Here is a 27135-nt window from a genome sequence, read left to right as displayed (position 1 = left end):
ATGCTCGATGTTAACAAATTTCTCTTCTTCAGAAACGCTTTCCTTGCCATTGCCAGTCTACATTTTATATCCTCTCTACTTCGACCATCTTCAGTTATTTTGCTCCCAAAATAGGAAAACTCCTTTACTACTTTAAGTGTCTCATTTCCTAATCTAATTCCCTCAGCATCAACCCACTTAATTCGACTACATTCCATTATCCTCGTTTTGCTTTTGTTGATGTACATCTTATATCCTCCTTTCAAGACACTGTCCACTCCGTTCAACTGCTCTTTGTAACACGTCCGATTATTTTGCGTTCCCGCTCGATCGGGATCTGATAGCAGCCCAGATAATAATTAATTAATGTGACTGTGTACCTAATGGGGCTGGCAATCGGAATGGACTGCTACGGAGTTGTTACATTCCATTCTGTCCTTCTCAAATGCTGTAATAATGAAATGTTTGGTAACAAGAAGAACACCAACACAGCTTCACTAATCAAGATCTATATTCGTCTCAAAAACACAAGAAAAAGAGACAGCCACTGCCTTCGTCATACACTTTTAATAACGGCTAATCTCAGCACAGGTCTCTTCGTTATTCAATATCGTCACACGCTAATCCAAATCACTGCAATCCAAATGATGCCGGCGCGGTAGATGCGAAATCTCAAATATCGGCACAGAAATATCACTGATCACTCTCGTAATTATACTTTATCACTTTCCCGTATTATACTAACACAAAGGGGTTAAACCGCGGTGATGGCCACTCCCTTTGTCGGTAAACCATGAATTATAACCACTGCTGGCTTCCGCACAGCTCGGCCCGCCACACGGGAACCTACTGCTCTCATTCGCTCACTCTCGCAACACGACACACTATCGATAGTTTGCCCTGTCGACCTGTGCCGAGTGCAAACTTATAGTAAGGGCCTACGGACCCCTTACATCTTCCAAGTCCATTGCTGTCTCCGACAGAATTACAATGTCATCGGCAAACCTTAAAGTTTTTATTTTTTCTCCATGGATTTTAATACCTACTCCAAATTTTTCTTTTGTTTCCTTTACTGCTTGCTAAATATACAGTTTGAACAACATCGGGGAGAGGCTACAACCCTGTCTCACTCCCTTCCCAACCACTGCTTCCCTTTCATGTCCCTCGACCATTATAACTGCCATCTGCTTTCTGTACAAATTGTAAATAGCCTTTCGCGTTCTGTATTTTATCCCTGCCACCTTCAGAATTTGAAAGAGAGTATTCCAGTAAACAATGTCAAAAGCTTTCCCTAAGTCTACGAATGTTAGAAACATAGGTTTGCCTTTACTTAATCTAGCTTCTAAGATAAGTCGTAGGGTCAGTATTGCCTCACGTGTTCCCATATTTCTACGGAATCCAAACTGATCTTCCCCGAGGTCAGCTTCTACCAGTTTTTCCATTTGTCTGTAAAGAATTCGTGTTAGTATCTTGCAGCCGTGACTTATTAAACTGATAGTTCGGTAATTTTCACATCTGTCAATGCCTGCTTTCTTTGTGATTGGAATTATTATATTCTTCTTGAAGTCTGAGGGTATTTCACCTGTCTCATACATCTTGCTCACCAGATGGCAGAGTTTTGTCAGAACTGGCTCTCCCAAGGCTGTCAGTAGTTCTAATGGAATGTTGTCTACTCCAGGGGCCTTGTTTCGACTTAGGTCTTTCAGTGCTCTATCAAACTCTTCACGCAGTATGATATCTCCCGTTTCATCTTCATCTTCTATAACATTGCCCTCAAGTAAATCGCCCTTGTATAGACCCTCTATATACTCCTTCCATCTTTCTGCTTTCCCTTCTTTGCTTAGAACTGGGTTTCCATCTGAGCTCTTGATATTCATACAAATGGTTCTCTTTTCTCCAAATGTCTCTTTAATTTTCCTATAGGCAGTATCTATTTTACCCCTAGTGAGCGAAGCCTCTACATCCTTACATTTGTCCTCTAGCCATCCTTGCTTAGCCATTTTGCACTTCTTGTCGATCTCATTTTTGAGACATTTATATTCCTTTTTGCCTGCTTCATTTACTGCATTTTTATATTTTCTCCTTTCATCAATTAAATTCAATATTTCTTGTGTCACCCAAGGATTTCTACTCGCCCTCGCCTTTTTACCTACTTGATCCTCTGCTGCCTTCACTACTTCATCCCTCAAAGCTACCCATTCTTCTTCTACTGTATTTCTTTCCCCCATGCTTGTCAATTGTTTCCTTATGCTCTCCCTGAAACTTTGTACAACCTCTGGTTTAGTCAGTTTATCCAGGTCCCATCTCCTTAAATTCCCATCTCTTTGCAGTTTCTTCAGTTTTAATCTACAGTTCATAACCAGTAGGTTGCGGTCAGAGTCCACATCTGCCCCTGGAAATGTCTTACAATTTAAAACCTGGTTCCTAAATCTCTGTCTTACCATTATATAATGTATCTGAAACCTTAGAGTATCTCCAGGGTTCTTCCATGTATACAACCTTCTTTCATGATTCTTAAACCAAGTGATAGCTATGATTAAGTTATGCTCTGTGCAAAATTCTACCAGGCGGCTTCTTCTTTCATTTCGTAGCCCCAATCCATATTCACCTACTATGTTTCCTTCTCTCCCTTTTCCTACTCTTGAATTCCAGTCACCCATGACTATTAAATTTTCGTCTCCCTTCACTACCTGAATAATTTCTTTTATCTCATCATACATTTCATCAATTTCTTCATCATCTGCAGAGCTAGTTGGCATATAAACTTGTACTACTGTAGTAGGCGTGGGTTTCGTGTCTATCTAGGCCACAATAATGCATTCACTATGCTGTCTGTAGTAGCTTACCCGTACTATTTTTTTATTCATTATTAAACCTACTCCTGCGTTACCCGTATTTGATTTTGTATCTATAACCCCGTATTCACCTCACCAGAAGTCTTGTTCCTCCTTCCACCAAACTTCACTAATTCCCACTATATCTAACTTTAACCTATCCATTTCCCTTTTTAAATTTTCTAACCTATCTGCCTAATTCAGAGATCTGACATTCCACACTCCGATCCATAGAATGCCAGTTTTCTTTCTCCTGATAACGACGTCCTCACAAAGGTATTGTGAAATTCCATGTGAAGGTTGTGAAACAGAAGGCGATAGAGTGAGGCTGGAGTTGTGTCCTTAGGAAGCGAAGGAAGGCCAAGGTTAACACATGCCACTTCAAGAAACCACAGTGGTGAAGGGTTCACACCCATTGGGGAAGTTAGAGGTAGTGTGAAGTTAAGCCACCGAAGCCAGTGCCGAACGTGGACTCAAGGAAGTAACAGAGAAGAGGGACGCACCCTATACTGGCGATCAAAGGAATCATCGAAGAAGGAGGCACAGGATGGGTGGCCACACATGTCAGACAAACAGCATGCATACCTGCTGAGGAGGAAGTCAAGGCGGTAGGACATTGGTAGTTCAGCAGCTTAAGCATACAGACATTCAACCAGGCTAGTGTAAAAGGCACCAGTGGCCAAAAGGATGCCATGATAGTGGATAGTGTTGAGATTGCATAAGAGGGATGGATATGCAGACGCATAAACAAAGCACCCATAGTCTAATTTCAAATGGACACTTGGGACCAGTACAAACAGAGGAGGGGGTTCGATTAGCACCCCAGGAAGTACTACTGAGGACACGTAGGACATTGAGGGACCACATACAGCGGGCTGCCAGGTAAGACACATGAGAGGACCAATAGAGTTTCCTATCGAGCATGAGTCCCAGGAATTTCACAGTTTCAATGAATGGAAGAGCAACAGGCCCAAGATGCAAAGATGGTGGGAGAAAACAATTGTGCTGCCAGAAATTCATACAACGGTTTTGTCAGCCATTGTTGAAGCTCCAGGAGTAAAGATGATCAAGACATCTCTGAAGATGTAACTCCGGAAATGCATATCCTCCTATTTCCAACTGCTGCACTATAATTTTTTTTTCCTTATTTTGTTACCTGAAGATATGACATTTCAGTGTCTTTATATATTGTAATTGTTTTACCGTTATATATATATATATATATATATATATATATATATATATATATATATAAAAGAAAGATGATGAGACTTACCAAACAAAAGCGCGGGCAGGTCGATAGACACACAAACATACACACAAAATTCTAGCTTTCGCAACCAACGGTTGCCTCATCAGGAAAGAGGGAAGGAGAGGGAAAGACGAAAGGATTTGGGTTTTAAGGGAGAGGGTAAGGAGTCATTCCAATCCCGGGAGCGGAAAGACTTACCTTAGGGGGAAAAAAGGACAGGTACACTCGCACGCACGCACGCACGCACGCACACATATATGTTGTTGAAAGACAGGTGAGGTATGAGCGGCGGCAAATTGAAATTAGAAATTAGCGGAGATTGAGGCCTGGCGGATAGCGAGAAGAGAGGATATGCTGAAGGGCAAGTTCCCATCTCCGTAGTTCTGACAGGCTGGTGTTAGTGGGAAGTATCCAGATAACCCGGACGGTGTAACACTGTGCCAAGATGTGCTGGCCGTGCACCAAGGCATGTTTAGCCACAGGGTGATCCTCATTACCAACAAACACTGTCTGCCTGTGTCCATTCATGCGAATGGACAGTTTGTTGCTGGTCATTCCCACATAGAAAGCGTCACAGTGCAGGCAGGTCAGCTGGTAAATCACATGGGTGCTTTCACACGTGGCTCTGCCTTTGATTGTGTACACCTTCCGGGTTACAGGACTGGAGTAGGTGGTGGTGGGAGGGTGCATGGGACAGGTTTTACACCGGGGGCGGTTACAAGGGTAGGAGCCAGAGGGTAGGGAAGGTGGTTTGGGGATTTCATAGGGATGAACCAAGAGGTAACGAAGGTTAGGTGGATGGCGGAAAGACACTCTAGGTGGAGTGGGGAGGATTTCATGAAGGATGGATCTCATTTCAGGGCAGGATTTGAGGAAGTCGTATCCCTGCTGTAGAGCCACATTCAGAATCTGATCCAGTCCCGGAAAGTATCCTGTCACAAGTGGGGCACTTTTGGGGTTCTTCTGTGGGAGGTTCCGGGTTTGAGGAGATGAGGAAGTGGCTCTGGTTATTTGCTTCTGTACCAGGTCGGGAGGGTAGTTACGGGATGCAAAAGCTGTTTTCAGGTTGTTGGTGTAATGGTTCAAGGATTCCGGACTGGAGCAGATTCGTTTGCCACGAAGACCTAGGCTGTAGGGAAGGGACCGTTTGATGTGGAATGGGTGGCAGCTGTCATAATGGAGGTACTGTTGCTTGTTGGTGGGTTTGATGTGGACGGACGTGTGAAGCTGGCCATTGGACAGGTGGAGGTCAACGCCAAGGAAAGTGGCATGGGATTTAGAGTAGGACCAGGTGAATCTGATGGAACCAAAGGAGTTGAGGTTGGAGAGGAAATTCTGGAGTTGTTCTTCACTGTGAGTCCAGATCATGAAGATGTCATCAATAAATCTGTACCAAACTTTGGGTTGGCAGGCCTGGGTAACCAAGAAGGCTTCCTCTAAGCGACCCATGAATAGGTTTGCGTACGAGGGGGCCATCCTGGTACCCAGGCTGTTCCCTTTAATTGTTGGTATGTCTTGCCTTCGAAAGTGAAGAAGTTGTGGGTCAGGCTGAAGCTGGCTAAGGTAATGAGGAAAGAGGTTTTAGGTAGGGTGGCAGGTGATCGGCTTGAAAGGAAGTGCTCCATCGCAGCGAGGCCCTGGACATGCGGAATATTTGTGTATAAGGAAGTGGAATCAATGGTTACAAGGATGGTTTCCGGGGGTAACAGACTGGGTAGGGATTCCAGGCGTTCGAGAAAGTGGTTGGTGTCTTTGATGAAGGATGGGAGACTGCATGTAATGGGTTGGAGGTGTTGATCTACGTAGGCAGAGATGCGTACTGTGGGGCTTGGTAACCAGCTACAATGGGATGGCCGGGATGATTGGGTTTGTGAATTTTAGGAAGAAGGTAGGGGTGCGGGGTGTTGGTGGGGTCAGGAGGTTGATGGAGTCAGGTGAAAGGTTTTGTAGGGGGCGTAAGGTTCTGAGGATTCCTTGAAGCTCCGCCTGGACATCAGGAATGGGATTACCTTGGCAAACTTTGTAAGTAGTGTTGTCTGAAAGCTGACGCAGTACCTCAGCCACATACTCCCGACGATCAAGTACCACAGTCGTGGAACCCTTGTCCGCCGGAAGAATGATGATGGATCGCTCAGCCTTCAGATCACGGATAACCTGGGCTTCAGCAGTGGTGATGTTGGGAGTAGGATTAAGGTTTTTTAAGAAGGATTGAGAGGCAAGGCTGGAAGTCAGAAATTCCTGGAAGGTTAGGAGAGGGTGATTTTGAGGAAGAGGAGGTGGGTCCTGCTGTGACGGAGGATGGAACTGTTCCATTCAGGGCTCAATTTGGATAGTGTCTTGGGGAGTTGGGTCATTAGAAGTAGGATTGGATCATTTTTCTTCGTGGCAAAGTGATATTTCCAGCAGAGAGTACGGGTGTAGGACAGTAAATCTTTGACGAGGGCTGTTTGGTTAAATCTGGGAGTGGGGCTGAAGGTGAGGCCTTTGGATAGGACAGAGGTTTCGGATTGGGAGAGAGGTTTGGAGGAAAGGTTAACTACTGAATTGGGGTGTTGTGGTTCCAGATTGTGTTGATTGGAATTTTGAGGTTTTGGAGGGAGTGGAGCTGGAAGTGGGAGAAACTGGGTTTGTGTGCAATGAGAGGAGGTTGAGGTTTGCTGGAAAGGTTGTGAAGGGTGAGTGAGTTGCCTTTCCGGAGGTGGGAAACCAGGAGATTGGATAGTTTTTTAAAGTGGAGGATGGCATGCTGTTCTAATATGCTGTTGGCCTGTAGGAGGATGCTCTGAACAGCCGGTGTGGATGTGGGAGAGGAAAGATTTAGGACTTTTATTAAGGATAGGAGTTGACAGGTGTGTTGATTGGCTGAGTGGATGTGTAGGTGAAGGATTAGGTGGGTGAGGGCAATGGCTTGTTCAGTTTGGAACTGGTATAGGGACTGATGGAAAGAAGGGTTGCAGCCAGAGATGGGAATTTTAAGTGTGAGGCCTTTGGGGGTGATGCCAAATGTCAGACAAGCCTGAGAAAATAAAATATGGGAGTGTAATCTCCCACCTCCTCTTCCTCAAAATCACCCTCTCCTACCCTTCCAGGAATTTCTGACTTCCAGCCTTGCCTCTCAGTCCTTCTTAAAAAACCTTAATCCTACTTCCAATATCACCACTGCTGAAGCCCAGGCTATCCGTGATCTGAAGGCTGACCAATCCATCGTCATTCTTCCGGCGGACAAGGGTTCCACGACTGTGGTACTTGATCGTCGGAAGTATGTGGCTGAGGGACTGCGTCAGCTTTCAGACAACACTACTTACAAAGTTTGCCAAGGTAATCCCATTCCTGATGTCCAGGTGGAGCTTCAAGGAATCCTCAGAACCTTAGGCCCCCTACAAAACCTTTCACCTGACTCCATCAACCTCCTGACCCCACCAACACCCCGCACCCCTACCTTCTACCTTCTTCCTAAAATTCACAAACCCAAACATCCCGGCCGCCCCATTGTAGCATTTCCTTTCACACCGATCACCTGCCACCCTACCTAAAACCTCTTTCCTCATTACCTTAGCCAGCTTCATCCTGACCCACAACTTCTTCACTTTCGAAGGTTTGTTGGTAATGAGGATCACCCTGTGGCTAAACATGCCTTGGTGCACGGCCAGCACATCTTGGCACAGTGTTACACCGTCCGGGTTATCTGGATACTTCCCACTAACACCAACCTGTCAGAACTACGGAGATGGGAACTTGCCCTTCAGCATATCCTCTCTTCTCGCTATCCGCCAGGCCTCAATCTCCGCTAATTTCTAATTTCAATTTGCCGCCGCTCATACCTCACCTGTCTTTCAACAACATCTTTGCCTCGGTACTTCCGCCTCGACTGACATCCCTGCCCAAACTCTTTGGCTTTAGAAATGTCTGCTTGTGCCTGTATGTGTGTGTGTGTGTGTGTGTGTGTGTGTGTGTGTGTGTGTGTGTGTGTGTGGGTGTGGGCGCGCGCGCGCACGCGCGAGTGTATACCTGTCCTTTTTTCCCCCTAAGGTAAGTCTTTCCGCTCCCGGGATTGGAATGACTCCTTACCCTCTCCCTTAAAACCCAAATCCTTTCGTCTTTCCCTCTCCTTCCCTCTTTCCTGACGAGTCAACCGTTGGTTGCGAAAGCTAGAATTTTGTGTGTATGTTTGTGTTTGTTTGTGTGTCTATCAAACTGCCAGCGCTTTTGTTTGGTAAGTCTCATCATCTTTCTTTTTAGATATATTTTTCCCACGTGGAATGTTTCCCTCTATTATAATTATATATATTTATGCATTTATGTTGGTTTGTTTTGTGAATATTATTTGTATTTTTACGCTGGATCCGGCCTAGGGAAAACTATGCTATCGAACGAATACATCGATAGGTCGTGTGGAGAAGCAGAGTGTTTAGGATCTTTGGTAGTGTTAACTCGGTCGCGTGGAGTGCGGGCAGAGGGGAGTCTGCCTGGAGTAGCAAGTGGAGCAGGTGTGTGTTGTCTGAAGCTCCCGCGAGTTGCCGCGCTTTCGGGGTTTGGCAGCATGTAATTGGGCTTGGCTTGCGATGATAGTTTCTGACATGGTGTCACGCACGGGAAGCTTTTGCTGGCGCACATCAAGAGCCCGTTTCATCTGGTGACCGTGTCGAGAAGAAGGCGCGCCAACATCCAGCTTCTGCAACAGCGACGGCCGACAATGAGTGACTGTCACCGCCACCTCGATCGACGGCTTCAAACCTCCAATCAACCAACAAGGAACACTGGAAGCACGTAAAGTTTTAGAACTGTATGGCAGACCTCAGCTTTTCAAACTTTTAAAATGGTTGCATCACAAAATTACAGCAACTTAGAATGAACCTTTGTTGCTCATTGTCCCAATTGCACTACCAAGCAGGGTCCCTTCCTTTTCCAGAATGAACCCGAGTGTCGTTGAAATTCAAACACCAGCATCATTCGATTTCACTGCTTTAATTTCAAAGTTCAGTTAAGGTATTCATAGCTGGCTACAATATTTAGATTACACAAGCACAAATTAAGAGTGCGAGTTTTGTTACCGTATTTTAGCTTACCTGTGGCTGCAGCTCAGCTTGGTACGTACTAAATTTTACTATTGTTAATTGTTCAGAATCATTTAATTCAAGTTCAAAGTTAAATCTCTTATTTCTAAATTGCGTAGATTCAAGTAGCTTTTGAAATGATTGTTGAGGTAGTCCAAGACTAACCGTATTTTACTGAATTTCGATGTGCTTCAGAAAGAAAGCTCACTATTAACTTCAGTCACTAAATTAACTTTCAATTTTCTGGTTTTATTAATTCTTTTGCTAAATTAAGTCAGAGTGTAGCGAAATTTATTACTTCTGACAAACTTTCAGTTTTCACACTACACGTGTCAACCTTCAGTTGCCATACTTCTAGTGCTAATTATATTTGTAATAACCTTTCTTTTTCAGTTACTATAGTAATTGTCCTTAGGACTGGCGACCTTAATTTCCCCAAATCTCAAATATCTAATTGGTGCCAATTAATTGTTAATGTGGCGACCGCACATTTACTTTCTTTATTAACTTTACCCCTTTTCAAAATTTATTTCCACCAGTTTCATTTGCATTTTTCCTTTCATTTAGATGTAACCCTTTCCTCCCTCTTTACCGACAGATTAACTTCGGTGACAATTGCTTTTCCCAAATTTCCATTAGGTACACGCGGTTTAATTTTTCACTGTCATTAAGGTCGATAAGTGAGGGGGAGGTTACAAAGACACTGCTCAGCAAGACAGGTCCATGGAGAACTGCAATAGATGGCAAAATTGTCAACCATAAGGGAGCCAGAGATGCCCACTGGGAGACAGGCCATTATGCAGTTAATGGCGATAGCAATGAGGACAATCTTTGGGACAGAACCCTGAGACACACCGTTTTCCTGGATGAAGGTGACCGACAAGGCAAAACCCACACACACCCTCCTGAAGGAAACAGGGAAGGGGGCCATGGAAGCCCCACGAGTAAAGAGTACAGAGGATACCAGTTCTCCAGCAGGTGTCGTAGGCCTTCTCCAAAGTGAAAAACACAAAACCAGTCTGGGATTTCTGCATAAAACCATTCATGACATGGGTGGACAACGTCATGAGATGGTGAACTGCAGAAGGGTGCACTCGAAATCCACACTGTGCAGTTGTTAGTAAATTGCGAGACTTGAGCCACCATACCAGCCAGGCATGAATCATACGTTCCATCACCTTGCAAACACAGCTGGTGAGAGAGATGGGGTGGTAGCTAGAAGAAAGGTTGGAAGGTTTTTGTCCTTACACGGCTTAGGTATGGGTATGTCGGTGGCTTCAAGACAACATCCGTGAAATATGCCCTTTGCCCAGATGCGGTTGAACATAGTAAGCAGAAAGTGCTAGCCCACAAAAAAAGGGGCTGCAACCTCTGAAAGTGGACAGCGTCTGGCCCTGGGGAGGAGGATCAGGATGAACTGAAAGCATGATCTAGCTCCCTCATAGTAAAAAGGCAGCATTGCAGCACTCATGATTCTGAGAAGAGAAGGGTATCGCACAAGCCTCCTCCACTTGTTTCCGATGGAGTAAGGTACTGTGATAGTGGGAAGAGCTCAAAATTTCTGCAAAATGGTGGCCCATTGTGTTCGAGATAGTAACAGGGTCCATGACTAGATCATCTACTACTGTCAGGCTGGAAACTGGCGAATGGATCTTGGTCCCAGAGAGCCGTTTGAGGTTGGTCCATGCGACAGAGAAAGGGGTGAAATTGTTGAAAGAACTAGTGAATGAAATCCAGCTAGCTTTTTTGCTGTCCCAAAGAATGCGACGACACTTTCCACTCATCTGTTTATAAGGAATGCAGTTTGCCATCATAGGATGATAGGTAAAAATGCAGAGAACACGTTGTCAGTGCACAAACTGCAGCGCTGCATGCCTCAGTCCACCAAGGGACCGGGAAACAGCGTAGTAAAGATGGAGTGCGAGGAATGGAACATTCTGCAGCAGTACAGAAAACATTTGTGAGATATTCCACCTGGTCAGGTCATCACAATTGGGGAAATCTTGTTCTTCGAAGGTTGCCATGGAGAAGAAAAGATGCCAGTCAGCCTTAGTAAGCTGCCATTTGGGTGTGCATGCACGTGGGGTAGGAGTTAGCAAACAGATAGCACATGGGACATATTCGCTCAAGTAGGTGTCAGAAAGAATGGACCACTCAAGACGATGGGCAAGCTGGGCAGTGCAGAAGGATAGGTCCAAATGGGAATAGGTGTGCAAAGAGTCGGAAAGGAATGTGGGTGCTCCAGTGTTAAGGTAACAGGTTTAGTTGATTAAGATGATCAACTAAGAGGGCAACTCTCTGACATGTTATGGGAGAACCCCAAAGGAGACGATGTGCATTTAAGTCACCGAGTAGCAGAAATGGGGGAGGTAGCTGCCCAATAAACTGAACGAAGTCGGCCCTAGCGACATCAAATGATGGAGGGACAAATGGTACAGAGGGAAAATGTCAGGTGAGGAAGTAAAAGGCGAACTGCAACAGCTTGAAGATGGGAAGTCAGCGAGGTGGGTTGACTCAGAATGTCATCCCGTACGAGCAGCATGATGTCCCCATGAGAGGAATGCCGACCTCAGGGAGAAGTTCAAAACAAACTGGGAAGAAAAGTGAAAGCTCAAAGCAGTAGTGAGGATGCAATTTTCTTTCCTGAAGGCAGAGTACAAGGGGAAGCTGCAATGCTAAAAGCAGCATAAATCCTCTTTGTGGGACCGAAGCCCACGAACATTTCTTTGGAGGAGAGTCATGAGAAAGAAATGAAGGGGTGTCACCTTGGGAGCTACCGAATGACAGCCTGTGAAGACTCACTGCTACAGGGCACAGAAGCAGGAGGATCCTGCTCCACGAGGTCCAAAGAAGCATCTGCGTGCTTGTGCTGTTGGTCTGTGGAATCCAACGTAGAAAAACGGTTGGTAGTGTGCACTGGCGACACGGAGGCTAGCTGGGCTAAAGTATCACATGACAACACCATTGAAGAGGATCTTCAGGTAGGTGAAGAAGAAGACCATTTGTCTTTGGCAGACTTCTTCAAGCCTTTCCGGTTAGCAGAGGAAAACTCGGGTGTTGTTTGGCTGGAGGGACGTAGGAAGTCTTCCCGGGAGTACTCCTTATGTCCCTTCTGGCCTACCAGTTGAGTAACTGGTGGCTTCGCCCCTCGAGGCGAGAGTTTGATGGCATGTTGCACAGCTGGATGGAGGGATGGTGATGCTGAGAAATTTCAAAACCTCAGCACTGAATGCAAGGTCGCGTGTTTGCATCCTTCATGAAGCAAGGGGTAACAAGAAGCAAACTATAGGTGCCAGATGGAAGAACACAGGCTTTGCGACTAGCCAGTAACTCGCAAGCAACTGGGTAAGGCACTTTTTCCTTTGCCCAGATCTCCTGGACAGCCCGCTCATCAAGATACACGGGACAATCCCGAGAGAAGGCAGCATGGCCACCATTGCACTTGATACAGAGGGGAGGGGGCAGACAATCGCCCTCATGTGCATCCCTACCACAGGTTACACATTTGGCTGGGTGCCTACAGGACTCTCAAGTGTGGTTGTAATGATGGCACTGGTAGCAGCACATAGTGTTGGGAATGTACGGTCGGACTGTGATAATTTCATAGCCTGCTTTGATCTTGGACGGAAGCACCACTCTATCAAAGGTGAGAAAAAGAGTGCGGCTGGGTACTAAGGAGGAATCTACCTTTTTCATCACCCAATGGATGGCAATGACGCCCTGATCAGAGAGGTAATATTGGATTTCAACCTCGGTCAGACTGTCGAGCAGCCTAGTGTAAATAAAACCAGGGGAAGAATTCAGAGTTCTATGGGCCTCAATATGAACAGGATGACCGTGGAGGAGTGAGGCAGCAAGCAGTTGTTGCACTTGAGAATCATAAGAAGCCCCTAAATGCAAAGTCCCATTCTGTAAACGAGAGCAGGATTTCACAGGGCCAGGAATGGGATCAACACCTTTCTGAATAATAAACGGATTTACCATTGCGAAGGACTGGCCGTCTCCAGTATGTGAGACCACAAGGAACGGCGGTGCAGCTGGAAGAGTCAGTGAATCATTAGCCTCATTCCATTTACATTTCATAGATGTTTATTGTGAAGATGATTGGCTCATTGTGAGAAAATTCCCCACGATTGCCAGCATCTCAATAGCATGCTCCTTCCAACTGGGGGTCCCCTTCACAATGGGGTGCACCAGCCTAAGGTGAACCTCAGGTCTCACATACTGAACACCTGACAGAGGGACCAATCAGCAATTTGGGAAGGTAGTAGCTCAGGCAATCACCCTTCACTGGGCCTGGCCTGTACCAGGGAGGAAAGTGCAAACCCTACCTGTCGACCCAGAGCTGGGAATTACGCGTTACCCAGTCACCTGTTACATGTCAGACGCATGGATCGGGCTTCAGGAGCACATGAGGAGGAAGAAGAAAAAGAGAACCTCAAACACCGAAGTGGAGGAATGAGAGGAGAAGGGAAACAAAGAAAGGGAAAGTGAACAAAAAACAGTGTTGAGACTGTTGTTATATCAATGACAGACAATGCAGAACATTACCATTAACATTCCAGACATTTTCCCCAAGGGAAGAAATACAGCACGGAAGGGAAAAGATGCTGCAAAGGCTGGGGCCCCATGGTACACAAGCATGAACCCGCCAAAGAGAGGTGAGCCCCTTGGGGAGGAAATATTTAGAATCACCTGTAATAGTAGAGGGCATGTCTAGGATATTGGACAGCAGTTTTGCGGATCATTTCTACTACCCTTCTTGTAGTTGGATGTGTCCTGGGCCTTTTTCCAAAAACTGGGCACAGTTTTTTGTTCGATGGATCTATGATAGATTGTAGTGAGAGGAGGGGCTAACTCAACTGCAAATTCAATACAGAATATGACAGGAATTGCATTGGGACCTGGAACTTGGTTCAATTTTAACGATTTCAGCTGTTTCTCAACATCAGTGACACTCGTCCTTATTTCATTCAGCTTTTCAGTGGTATGATGATTAAACTGCTACAATTCTCTTGGGTTCTCCTTCATAAAGAAAGATTTTAAAATGGAGTTAAGTATTTCAGCTTTTGCTTAGCAGCACTCAATTTCATTTCCTGTCTCATTTGCTAAGGACTGGACACTAACTTCGGTGGCATTAACAGCCTTTACATACAACCAGAATTTCTTTGGTTTTTGTGATATGTTATTTGACAGTATTCGTTTTACACCTATTATGCAGTAATCTCCGGTTCTTTAGAAGCAGAATTTCGAACAATCCCTTCTTAAACAATATCTACAATGTAAGTTCCCAAATTTTCAAGTTTCTATGCTTAGCAGTTTGGGCTGGGTGATGACTAGTCAATCAGCCAGGCACTATTTCACCTCTAGGGATTGAATTTCCATAAACAAATACTAATTTTCATAGATGAAGCTTTAAAAATACTTTAGTAGGTTATTAATACAATTTACGTTCAAAAAGCTTTCACCCACTATTTCATCTCTGAAGGGGTAAAATTTCCAAAAACAGTGAAACACTCATTTCTTTACTCCTGAACAACAAACCAAATGCCAATTTTCATAGGTGTAGTTTCAAAATCGCCTTAATAGTGACATATATAAAAAAAACTTTCATCTCCTATTGCACCCCTTTAGGGGCAGGAATAGATTAATCTGTAATCTCAACCTTACATGTACAATGCATTGCTCTAAAACATTCCATTATTTCTCTCAGCACCCACTAAATTTTCATCATTCTGCTACATCACTTCTCTTGAGTTTTTAAAACATATTTGCAGCTAGATTAAGACAATTAAGGTCACCTTGAAAGAAAGAAATATAAATAATTACAGTGATCATGGTTTCCTTTGCAACTATTCTGTAACTTTTGTTTACACTATTTTTTTAATCCTCTGAAAAGCACATCACTGATTCAGCATCCATATTAGTCTTGTTGCAAGCTCTGTAACAATTTCTATATGTACGAAATTACTTTTACACCAGTCCTTATTATTTCAAACTAAATGATAGGAGAAGCATCAACCTACATTTTTACCAGAGAATGCATTTTGCAAATAACATGAATATGAAAATAAATAATTACCAATGCACTTCCAACTAGCAAATACTTCTATTATTTGCACCACAGTTTAGATGAAAACCAGTCCTGTTACATGAAATGAAGGGCATACTAACATCTGCAGCTACAATGTAACAGTTATTATACCTGCTCATTTTGCCCCAAAGCTGATGGTCCAGCACGAACAGAAGACTCCGGTGATGACTGCTCTCTACTGCCATCATCCATCTGTCTGCAAGTGAAATGTTAAAAGAATTCAAGGAAAGCTATGACACAGTACATTTTAAAGAGAAAATTCAATCGATTTGTCCAAAAAAAAAAAAAAAAAAAAAAAAAAAAGTCCATGATTGACAGGCTACGCAGCACATTTCCCAAATGAGGAGACCTGGAGGTCTTGAGGGCCCAAAACATGAACTTTTTATTTAACAAAATTCTATGATTCTTCCCAATTCTAAAAATACAAGGTGCTCTCCAAAATTTTTGGGACTGGTGGTGCCATATGTTGAAAACCTAACCTTTGGACTAATGGTCACGCATCCCAGAGCTTCTGCCACTGATCAAACTTTTTCTGGAAGTCCTGTTCTTTGAGAGTGTTAATCACCACCAGCAATGCTTCTTGAATCCTCCCAAGAGTGTTGAACCAATGGCCTGTCAACTTGAGTTTCAGTTTTGGGAATAGCATGAAGTCACAAGGGGCCAAATCTGGTGAGCACGGTGGGTGGGGTACAACCCCATGTTGTTTTTTGTCAAAAAGGTCCTGGTCAGCAAGGACGTGTGACAGGGCACGTTGCTGTGATGCAGCAGCCAGTTCCCTTGACGCCAAAGTTCGGGCCGTCGTCACTGCACGTTTTCAAGGAGCCATCGCAAAACGTCACAGTAGTACGTGGAATTCACTGTTTGGTTGGGTGGGATGAATTCTTTGTGCACAATTCCCTTGGTATCAAAGAAAATGATGATCATGCTCATCACTTTGCTCTTCACCTATCTCGCTTTTTTGGGTCTTGGAGATCCCGGCCTCTTCCACTGTTGCTTTGTCTCTGGGTCATAACCATAAATCCAGCTCTCATCAGCAGTGATAACCCATGACAAGAAGGTTGGATCATCAGATGCGGTCTGACGAACGTCCATGCACACTCCAACGTGCAGTGCCTTCTGATCGGCAGTTAAGATCCTTGGTACAAATTTTGGGACAACATGATGCATGCCCAATTCATCAGTCAACATTCGTTGACATGTCCCATAACCTATACCCATTTCATCCGCAATGTCTTGAATGGTTCGACGTCGATCCGCACAAACCAATTGTTGAAGTTTGGCAACAATGTCTGGTATTGTGCGGCTAACGGACCTTCCAGTGTGAGGATCATCTTCGACGTCTGTACGGCCGGCCCTGAACCGAGCATGCCACTCAAACAAACACTTATGGCTCATGCTCTGTCCCCCAAACACTTGTTGAATTATTGCAAGAGTCTCCATAGCACTTTTCCCAAGATTCGCACAGACTTTGATACACACGTGCTGTTCTGTTCGCAGATCCATTGTAAAATCGCCACCCACCAAACAAAGAGTATTATGGAAATCACTGTGGACATGCAACACATCCTCCCCGCTGAATGTCAATCTGACTCCTCAGATATGCAGCTCTTGCTACCTAGCGGTGCAGAGATTTACTAATCCTACTTTCCAGATGGCAGCACCAGTCCTGAAAATTTTGGATTCCACCTCGTATATACTTTATGTATAGTACCTGATCACTTTCATGTTTAAATGCCTTTCTAAAACAGATGTAGCATGTGAATGCCTGGCTGTCACACTGCTGTCAAACACACAACCTTGCCGACGAAGTCTCACTAATTAATTTTGGTGCTGCTATTTTTGTAGAAACTAATTTGTGTGACATCCTTGAAGAACATATCAACTGTACTACAAGCAGGGATTTATTGCAATTGATATTTATGTTGATACAAGTAGATTACTTTATTTTACTTATGTTTGTGTGTGTCTTTGTGCTGTAAACTTGTTGTTTTGATGGTGTGTTTCAACCCTTTTACAAAAGTGAGTTTTATGGTAGTCAACACAAGCTTGTTATTGGAAATTGTAAAAATGAAGAAATTGTTATGCCATAGCAAAGTGAGGTTACACCTAAATGTTCACTAGACAGTGATTCAAAACTCAAGTTGAAACATGTAAATAGCAAAAATAACAGTTACATTTCGATTAGTAAGCGTAAGCTTTCAGAGTTGCTTTTGTCTGTTGCTAAACGTAAATATTGTAATAGTCAAAAATCACTTACATTTAGTGAGGACATAAGAGAAAAGGCCTATTCAGCAAAATTGTAAGGTGTAAAGTAACAAACTGTACTATGACATCTGTAAAATGCACAAAATATAGTGAATATATGCCTTGCTTATGCCCTGAGGTGTACTGGAAAGAAAGAAAAGGAACCCAGGTATTCTGTGCTATAAAAGATCTCCCACCGCCACCTGTAAAATATGGAAGGTATTATAAACATTTGCACAGTGCCCTAACAGGGCAGAGGTGACGTCACATATCACTGGATGGAGTTGTCGCAGGTACCTCTGTAGATACTGTCCAGGCAAGGTGCTGGACTATGAATGGCTGACAAAACACTGCCAAAATTGTGCAAATAAGGTAAGTGAACAAAAACTTCAAAGGTTTCAGTGGTGGTATGGAAAGCAAGTCTCTCTTTTTAGTAGGTCAGTTGCTACACATGGTGTGCTATACATACACCACCTTGATGATGGTGACTCTTAAGCTTTCAAAAGTGCTGCAGCTGCTAAACCACGTGGTGAAGCTGAAATTAAAAAAAAAGTATAATGTATAGGGCATGTGCAGAAGAGAGTGGGGGACAACATAGGGGGCAAAATAGGAAACTCTGCAAGGACATGACAGGGAAAGAAGTCTCTGGTGGCGAAGGAATTGGTGAACATGGCAGACTCACCAAATCAGAAATAGAAAACCTCTCAGAATATTATGGTCTACCCACCAGGAGAAACTGCAAAACTGTCAGTGAGACGGGAAAAGCAATTTGGCCGTTTCGGTTTCACAGAATATCCACTAACAAGCAACCATAGAGTGGCCTCTGCCCAAAAGGAAAAACTTCATGGTCTAAGTATAGTATGTGTAAGACAAATGGACAAAAACATATACATGCAAAGCTCACACCAGAAACTGTTGTCGTAAAAGTAAAGCCAATATATAGAAATCTTTCAGATTCTAAACTCCTGAAAAAATGTTTACTTGGAAAACACACAATTCCAACAAAAGCTTCAATAGCTGCATTTGGGAACACTTGCCAAAAACTGTTTTTGTTTGCAGCTCAGCTTTTCAAATTGGTGTGATGGATCCCATAATATATTTTAATGATGGAGTAAAAAGCAGCTTAAAAGCCATAAGCAGACTCACATCACAACTGAGACAACATGAAAAGTGGGCTGCTACAAGCGGACAGGCAATGTGTTGCTGAAGATGAAAAAGTTGGTGAAAGCATAACAAAGGAGGCCAGAATAACAAAGAAAAAAAAGAAAACTAAATAAGATAAAAACGACAGTCATAGTCATAAATTATTATGGAGCTGGAAAGTTTTGATACATTATCATTGAGAAGAAAATGACATGCAAAATTTTAGTTTCAGTTTCCCCTAGTCAATGTTTTTGCATACTTAGGTATCATTATCTCATCCAATATTACAGTTACAAAAAGAAAATTTTGCAAGAATAACAATATACTGCTTGTCTATGCTGAAACCACATTATTCAACAATGTATTAAACATTTTAAGCTGAAACATGTAAAATGTTCTTAAATTATTAGAAGAAAAAATTGACTTCTAAAAAACATTTTATTAAATGCACAAAATAACAAATTGGTAAATATTTCTGGTTTACTGTTTCAACAAGTTAATAGTTAAAAGAATGAAATTTGTTTTGACCTTTTATTTTTAATAGTATGAAAATACAGAGTACCTGAAAAAATACACATATTTCAAACAATGGAAACTCCTGGTAGGAATATCAACAATGTAGGAAAAGAAACCCTACTGCCAGCTCTGAGCACCACTATCCGATGCCTATCATACCCACAGTGTTCCTCCTTGCCCATCTCTCATAGCAGCTAAACCCTGTCTAGCTGACCTTTCCATCTCGCCACATCCCCAAAATTTCCTATCAGTTGTCGTCCAAATCCAAATCTAGAGCCAAAACACTTCCTTATCACTGTTGTTAACTTTTCCACCAAACCCCTGAGCTCCATAGAAGTTTCAGTACTATTCAAAGGCCTCACCTTTAGCCCTACACCCAAATTTAATCATGCTGGACTTGTCGAAGACCTACTCCGCTTCTCCCGAACCCTGCAATGGAAGCACTTCTTTTCTGCCAATCCCTCCAACCAAAACCACCCTAATTCCAACACTGAACCCTATCTCTTCCAGTTCATACCACCATCCAACCACAACGCCCTCCCCCACATAACCACCCGCTGGTCACCTTCCAGGAATTCCTTACCTCCAACTTATCCTCACCATCCTTCCATAGGTCCCTTCCACAGAGCACCAACCTTTGAGTAGAAAAAGAACAGCCATACACAATCTCAAAATGAATCCTGACCTAATCATCCTACCTGCAGATGAAGGTTCCACTACTGTTGTTATGAATCGTAGTGACTACCTGGCAGAAGTCGTCAACCAATTACGTGACTCCTTCACCTATAAACACTGCCAGAGTGATCCCTTCCTGGAAGTGCAACACAAACTCAAATCTCTGTTTAAGGCCTTCCTGGAACATATCCCCTGAATCCATTTCCCTCCTCACCCCTACGACACCACCCACCCACACACACACACACACACACACACACACACACACACACACACACACACACACACACACACACACCTTTCCCATGCTCTCCAAAATCCACAAACCCAACAAAACTGGATGCCCCATTGTGGCTGGTTATTATGTCCAAACTGAAATAATTTCAGCCCTCAATGACCAACACCATCAACCAATTGTCCATAACCCAGCCTCCTACATCAAAGACTCTCCACCATCCCATCCCTTTACCTCCTGGATCCCTACTTGTCACTTTTGACACCACCTACCTATACACCAACATCCCTCATGCCCATGGTCTCACCGCTATTTCCCAACATCCTTTACATTCCAAACCCACTACTTCATTCCTCATACACCTTAATAACTCTATCCTAACCCACAACTACTCCTCATTTGGAGGAGAGGTACGTACACAAATCCACAGCACAGCCATGGACACTCGCACAGCACCCTCCAATGTCAACCTTTTCATGGGTCATCTAGAGGAGACCTTCCTAGCATATCAAAACACCAAACCCCTAGTCTGGTTCATTGATGACGCCTTCATGATCTGAACTAAAGACCAAGACACACTATCTTTGTTCCGTCACAAATGCATCACTTCCTCTCCCATCTGCTTCACGTGGTCCTCCTCAACCCAGTGTGACACCTTCCTAGATGTTGACCACCTCCTCTCTGATGGCTCCATCTGCACCTGTCCACATTAAACCCATCAATTACCAACAGTACCTGGATTTTGACAGCTGTCATCCCTTTCACACCAAGCAATCTGTCCCGTATAGTCTGGCCACCCAGTTACAGTGTATCTGCAGTGACAAATAACTCCCTTTCTCAATATGCTGAGGGTCTCACCAAGGCCTTCACAAACAGACACTATCCCATAGACTTAGTTTGCAAACAGACCTCATGTGCCATTTCCCCTCACACCCCCAATCGTCCCACCACCCCCAAGACCCTGTCACAAAGGAGTGTCCCCTTCATCACCCAGTACCACCTTAGACTGGAACATCTGAACCATATAATTCACCAAGCCTTTGATTACCTACCATCATACCCTGAAATGAGGGACATCCTACCTGAGATATTTCCCATCCTTCCTACCATGGTGCTCTGTCACCCATTCAACCTCCACAACATCCTAGTCCATCCCATTCCCAATCTCAATCCCTTGGCACAATGGTCATATCCCTGTGGAAGACCCAGGTGCAAAACCTGCCCATCCACCCACCCAGCACTTCCTATTCCAGTCCTGTCACAGGTTTATCATACCCCATCACGGGCTGGGCCACCCATGAAAGCAGCCATGTCATATAACAGCTGTTCCACAATCACTGCACAGCTTTTTATATTGGTATAACTACCAACCAGCAGTCAGCCAGGATGAACAGCACCGCCAAACTGTGGCCAAGAGCAAAGTAGATCACCATGTGGCCCAACATGCAGCTGAACATAACACACTTGATTTCAATGGCTGCTTCACTACTCGAGCCATCTAGATCCTTCCCTCCACCACCAGCATTTCTGAACTGTGGATATGGGAATTATCTTTACAACACGTTCACCGCTCCTATAATTATCCTGGACTCAACCTATGGTAACACACTGTTCCACACCCTCCACCCAACAGTTTCCACCGCCTATACCCTACCATCTTCTCCCCATTCTCATCTCCCACCCTGTTTATTTCCAGCCCTCTGCCAACGCATCCACTTGTCTTTCCCCGCTCCTCACCTTTCTTGTTCCTTTTTTCCCCACCTTTCTACCCCACAACCTGCTGAAGCTGCATCTGGTGGCAGTCTAGTCCCAGCACACTCCAGCAGACAGCATTTATCTCTCTCTCCCCGCCTATACACTTCCCCACACCCTCTAGAGTGCTGCTTGCATCCCATGTGATGTTGCATTCTGGCCCAAGATGCTGTAGTTGGTGGACACGCATGCGTGAGTCGTGCTTGCTTGTGTGTGTGTGTGTGTGTGTGTGTGTGTGTGTGTGTGTGTGTGTGTGTGTGTGTGTGTGTGTGTGTGTGTGTTGTGTTTTTTTTTTACTGATGAAGGCTTTGGCCAGAAGCTATATGTGTCTTTTAATAGTGCCTGTCTGAAACTTTACCTGTCTTCCTTACGGTAAGTGGCAATATGTCTTTTCCTACACTGTTAATACATGTAATAAAGTTCATAAGATAAAAATCAATATTCACTGCACTACTATGTATTCCACAGTTTTTTAATTTTTTTCACATAGAGGTCACAATATACTAATTATTTGGTTAAAGTTTCATTCCAATAGCTATTAAAGTTTTTGAGCTATTAAATTTCAAAATACTACAAAAACTGCAGTTCATGATGTCCAGGTGCCTGTAAACTGCTTTTGTTTTATCCCTCATGACCCACGACCTTTGATACTGTAACCAGTGATATAAATTAAATTAGAATGGTTTAGGCTGCTTTTTTTAATGTAAGTTCTTACTACCTATAGCACGGCTGAGTTACTGAAAGTATTTGGCATGTTCTGAGTAATTGAATGTTTTGGCATGTTAAGTTTGGTGCTTTTCTTAGCAAATGTGTATTGTTAGTGAATATCAAAATTTATGAAGAGCCCTTTAATAACTTTAATAAATAATTTTCCTCCCGTTGTCCTCATGGCAGACAGGGGTGTAGTGCCGCTATTCAGTTTTTCAGTAAAAATTACAAATCTTTTTCAAAAGTAATGAGACGTAGTGTGGAAGCCACTATGGAGCATTGCATTAATGTCCACAAGCTGGTAGTTTCCAGTGTGGTGACATGTTGGTGACAATAACATACACAATACCAAGGAGGTCTCTCATTATGGATGGCATCACTAGGTGTCAAGTTTTAGTCAAACAAATACACACCAAAGGCACATATATAAGTCTAGACTTTGAGGCAGGGAACCATTTCTCATCACTGGGAACTGGCAGCACCACCACAACGGAAGAGTTATGCCGGGCAGCGAGACGACTGGGCACTGATAGCAGCAGCCACACATTTGAGACCGTGCTGCGCCTGCCCCAGCACTAAGTCCTTGGTGGGATTTAGTACCACAGCCCTGTCGACCTGCTATATGAGCCTGCTGCCATCTCTACACTGAATTTCTAGTAGTACTTGGTGCCACAGCACCAGCCACCATCTGACACCTGTTAGAGGGCAGCGAGTCGCACCACATTCAAAGCCACCTTCACACGCCGTCACAGTGATACGAGCAGAGCAAGGGGCTTACAGACTGTACAGTGCCAAGGGAAGCAGGGCACTGCTGATGTTGACAGCTGTGGCCCCTAAAGGCTGCCGGCCTTCCACAGGCTTGCTGTCAGCATCACATGGTGCTGGTTCAGCAGCCAGAGTGGGAGTCACTGCCCATACATCAGCACCAACTGGGGAAAATGGAGAGAGGTGTGGTCATCTCAATATGTCATGTATCAAAACCAATAAGAGTCATTCTTAACTGTGAACAGCATCTCCACTGGGGTCTTCAACAGCCCCAGTCACCCTGGGTCTTTAGGTGCAACTCAATCTAGGATCCTCAATCTAGCCCTCCTTCCCAATCTATCTGTATTTCCTTTCCTTCCTGAGAAAACAATTAACAATTCCAAAAGCTTGGGATTTGTTTTTAATTCCCCTACTTTTAACTGTGCCTTACTGGCAACACAAGGAAATTTTCATCCTGAAGACAAGTACTAACCAGCTCTCTCTAATTTCAGTTTCCTCTACTGAATTTTCTTTCTGCTAGTTTTTATTTGTTTTCTGTTTAATGGTGTTCCAGATAGTTTTAATATGATAACTATATTTCTTATTCTTTGTATACAGACATACCTTCTTGCCATTTCAATGACAGAAACCGTAACTTCACAGTAAGATTTGTGATGCAATTTCAGTTCTTCACACCAACTAGCCCTAACTTTGAAAAACTTTGCTCTACCCTACATTTCATTTCATACTTTTAGAGCAGAAGTAACCATGCTTTCCTCAACACTACTATTTTAATTTATTCTCCTCTGTCATGATGAAAAATTACACCAACTGATCAAAGGTATTCAGACACCTTTTAGTGGACATTAATATAGGACATTTCCACACTTTGTCTTTAAGACAGCTTGGGCTCTTCTGGGGACAATTTCAGAGATGTGTATGAATGTCTGAAGGAATGGCAGACCATTTTTCCTGAAGAGCTGAAATCAGATAACATCTGTGGTCTGGAGCAAAGTTAACGTTCTAACTCACCCCAAATGTGTACCACTGAATTCAGGTTGAGACTCTGGACAAGCCAGTCCTTTTCAAGAAGTTTATTGTCCTCCTGCATTTAGCATTTTCTTAAGCAGAATAAAGGAACTACGCCCTATCTATGATGAACATCGTCACACCTTAAGCACATCTCCTCTGTAATTCACTGTTGCCACTACATATGACGGCAGGTAACATTCTCCAGGCATTCGTTAAATCCAAATCCTCTCATCAGATTGCCACAGCGTATGGCAAGAGTCATCACCCCACATCACTCATTCCCAATCCCCCACTGTCCAGTGGCATCACTCTTTACTCCACCTCAAGTGTCACTTAACAATGGCTACTGACACGTGTCGCTTATGAAGATCTGCTTTACCATTGTACCCCATTCTTTTTAGCTCCCTATGCACAGTCATCGTGTTAGTTGGACTGCTGGTAGTAATTTGGAACACACAACTGATTCTTTCCACCGATTTTGCACAATTTTTATAATCACCCTCTGTCTGCTTGATAGTCCCTGTCCATCAGTACATGAGGTCTGCCTCATCTTGGTTTAGCTGTGGCTACTGCTTTGCATTTCCACTTCATATTCACATCACCAACAGTTGACTTGGACAGCTTTAGAAGGGTTGAAATGTCCTTAATGGCTCTGTTACACATGTGAAATCAAATGATTAGTCCACATTTAAAGTAACTGAGCTCTCCTGACTAGTCCATTCTGCTGTTAATGCTTCCCTACTGACAACACAATACTCCCTGCCTTCTTTTACACTGGTGGGTCTGCCTCTCATGATACCTAGTGGTCAATTCTGTATTGCACAGATGTGTTTGGATAGTTTTGATCAGGTAGTGTCTATTGTTAGATATTTCCCCACAACATTTCCTGTACTTTTTCGCTAAACATTCCAACAGCCTCATTTGGAGCCTATTGAACAATACCTGTGGCTAGCCACAGCCATTTGGCTTTAACATCTAATTTATTAATGATAATTCAACCTAAAATCAATCTGCAATTTTTAGCTGAACTATGAGTTTCCACCACTCTTGGGGACATTACTGCCGATATCAGCCAAAACTGAACAACAACAACAACAACAACAACAACAAGACATTAATTTGGTCACAACTATGTGAAGAAAATCAGGATGTAATTACCTATGCCCTACAAAAATCCAGTTATTTCTACGCACAACATTGTTAATAGCCTCACCAAAAAAGCTGAGATATTACTTATTCATCACAGAATACTGAAACATCACTGTTGCAAATATAAACAAAGAGGAAGGTTGCAAATAATTACTGCAGGGAGTCATAGGCAATCCCAGGATAATGCCCTCAGATCGAGATAAAGGTAACTTTCATATTTATTTATAAATCTTAGTAGTGTCAGTAATCACACCAGTATGATGAAAAATAACGAAATTATGACTTACATGAAAAAAATTCTTCAAGGAAGTAGATTAACACTACAGTCAACATCGGGACAATGGAAAAAGGAGATACAGAGTGCAAATAATGCACATAAGATCAGCAACAGAATGGATGATGGTGGTTGTGGTTTATAACAAGAGGTAGTGAAAGGAAAGATGCAACAGCAAAGATCATAATGAGAAAGGAGAATGAAGAGAAATGAGTCTCGTTGACAAAAAAAAAAAAAAAAAAAAAAAAAAAAAAAAAAAACGAGTGCCAGAAACAGATAAAATCACAATGATCAGAAGAGACATGTAAAATTACTAGAACGGATAAAAGGAATAGACAACCAAGTGTGAGACATACTAAACAAAAAAAGAACAACAGGGAACGTAGCGGGAGGAATTTCATTGGTACTGTGCAGGTTGCACTGTGGTGTACAGTGAGGGAAGTATTTACTGAAGGACATATTCCCATATCAAGAATGAAGAGCCACTGTATTACAGCACTGTTACAGAACAATGGCTTCAAATTTACCACATCTGGGGGGAAAACCAACTGGTTTCTATGTACAGTTAAAGTGTAGCAGTTACCTGCAAGGTACATGTAGGTGGGCGTATTTTACATAAACTGGAAGAGTAAAATTTCTTTAGTGTTCTATTTTCTATCTTTATGCAAGCATGACAGACATGACTGTACAGGTGTGACTTTGATTGCAATGAGTACAGGTTATCTCAACAGTAACTCTTAAAAGCTTTACATAATAATGCAAAAGCCCAAAATTCATTTCAATGAAACTGGCCATTCTTCAGTTCTTAGGCCACACTCATTCTTCACCACAAAATGATAGTGTGTCTCCTTTTGTTGCCTGGCCTTGACTTCTTTCTTAGAATACAGGAAATTTACTGATGAGTCAGATTTCAGGTGAATTTTTCTTGATGAGTAAAAATTACTGTGAGTAAACAAATATCAACTGAATGAGATACTCCTGAGCTTGGTCGGTTGCTTGGTTGGTTTAATCATTAAAAGGTCACCAATCACTCCTACCTGGAACAGGCAAGACAGAAAAACTAAACACCAAAGAATGGTCTAGGGCACGAAACCCAAGGAAAGAAAACTCCAAAGTCTACTCTGTGTGTGTGTGTGTTGGGCTTTGTGGGCGCTCAACATCGAGGTCATCAGCGCCCTGACACACATTAAAAGGAACGAATGTGGAGAGACCTAATAAAACTGAAAAACATATTCAAAGAAAGCAGGAAAAGAGAGAAATTACTACATAAGAAAGTAAAAGCTAAGGGAAGGGAAAACATAGCAACAAGAATGACAGAGGAAAGTGTCATTGGCTGGCCACTTACATAAAAGATGGGCGAGCTTGTCACACAGTGAGCAAATTAATATCCTCTCCCTAAAATCTTCGTAAAAACATTTGACAAAGCACAGAACTTTAAAACTTTAACCAC

The 27135-nt window shown here is 43.2% G+C and overlaps 1 protein-coding gene across 8 annotated transcripts in view; it reads right to left on the bottom strand.

The window, feature by feature from the left end:
- The window catches only part of LOC126162434 (peptidyl-prolyl cis-trans isomerase G-like), a 333524-nt gene that overhangs the window by 293436 nt on the left and 12953 nt on the right, over positions 1-27135 (bottom strand). For all 8 annotated transcript variants that reach the window (XM_049918938.1, XM_049918937.1, XM_049918941.1 and 5 more), the window contains exon 2: positions 15325-15409. Coding sequence is in view for 7 of the 8 variants with exons in the window: in XM_049918937.1 (XP_049774894.1) it covers positions 15325-15405 (81 nt within the window). In the remaining variant the exon portion in view is untranslated. The remainder of the gene's footprint in view (positions 1-15324; positions 15410-27135) is intronic.

The sequence above is a fragment of the Schistocerca cancellata genome, chromosome 2 (assembly GCF_023864275.1).
Source record: "Schistocerca cancellata isolate TAMUIC-IGC-003103 chromosome 2, iqSchCanc2.1, whole genome shotgun sequence".
Classification (NCBI taxonomy): domain Eukaryota; kingdom Metazoa; phylum Arthropoda; class Insecta; order Orthoptera; family Acrididae; genus Schistocerca; species Schistocerca cancellata.
The sequence above is the reverse complement of the archived record's forward strand: the minus strand, read 5'-3'. Positions and strand labels throughout refer to the sequence as shown.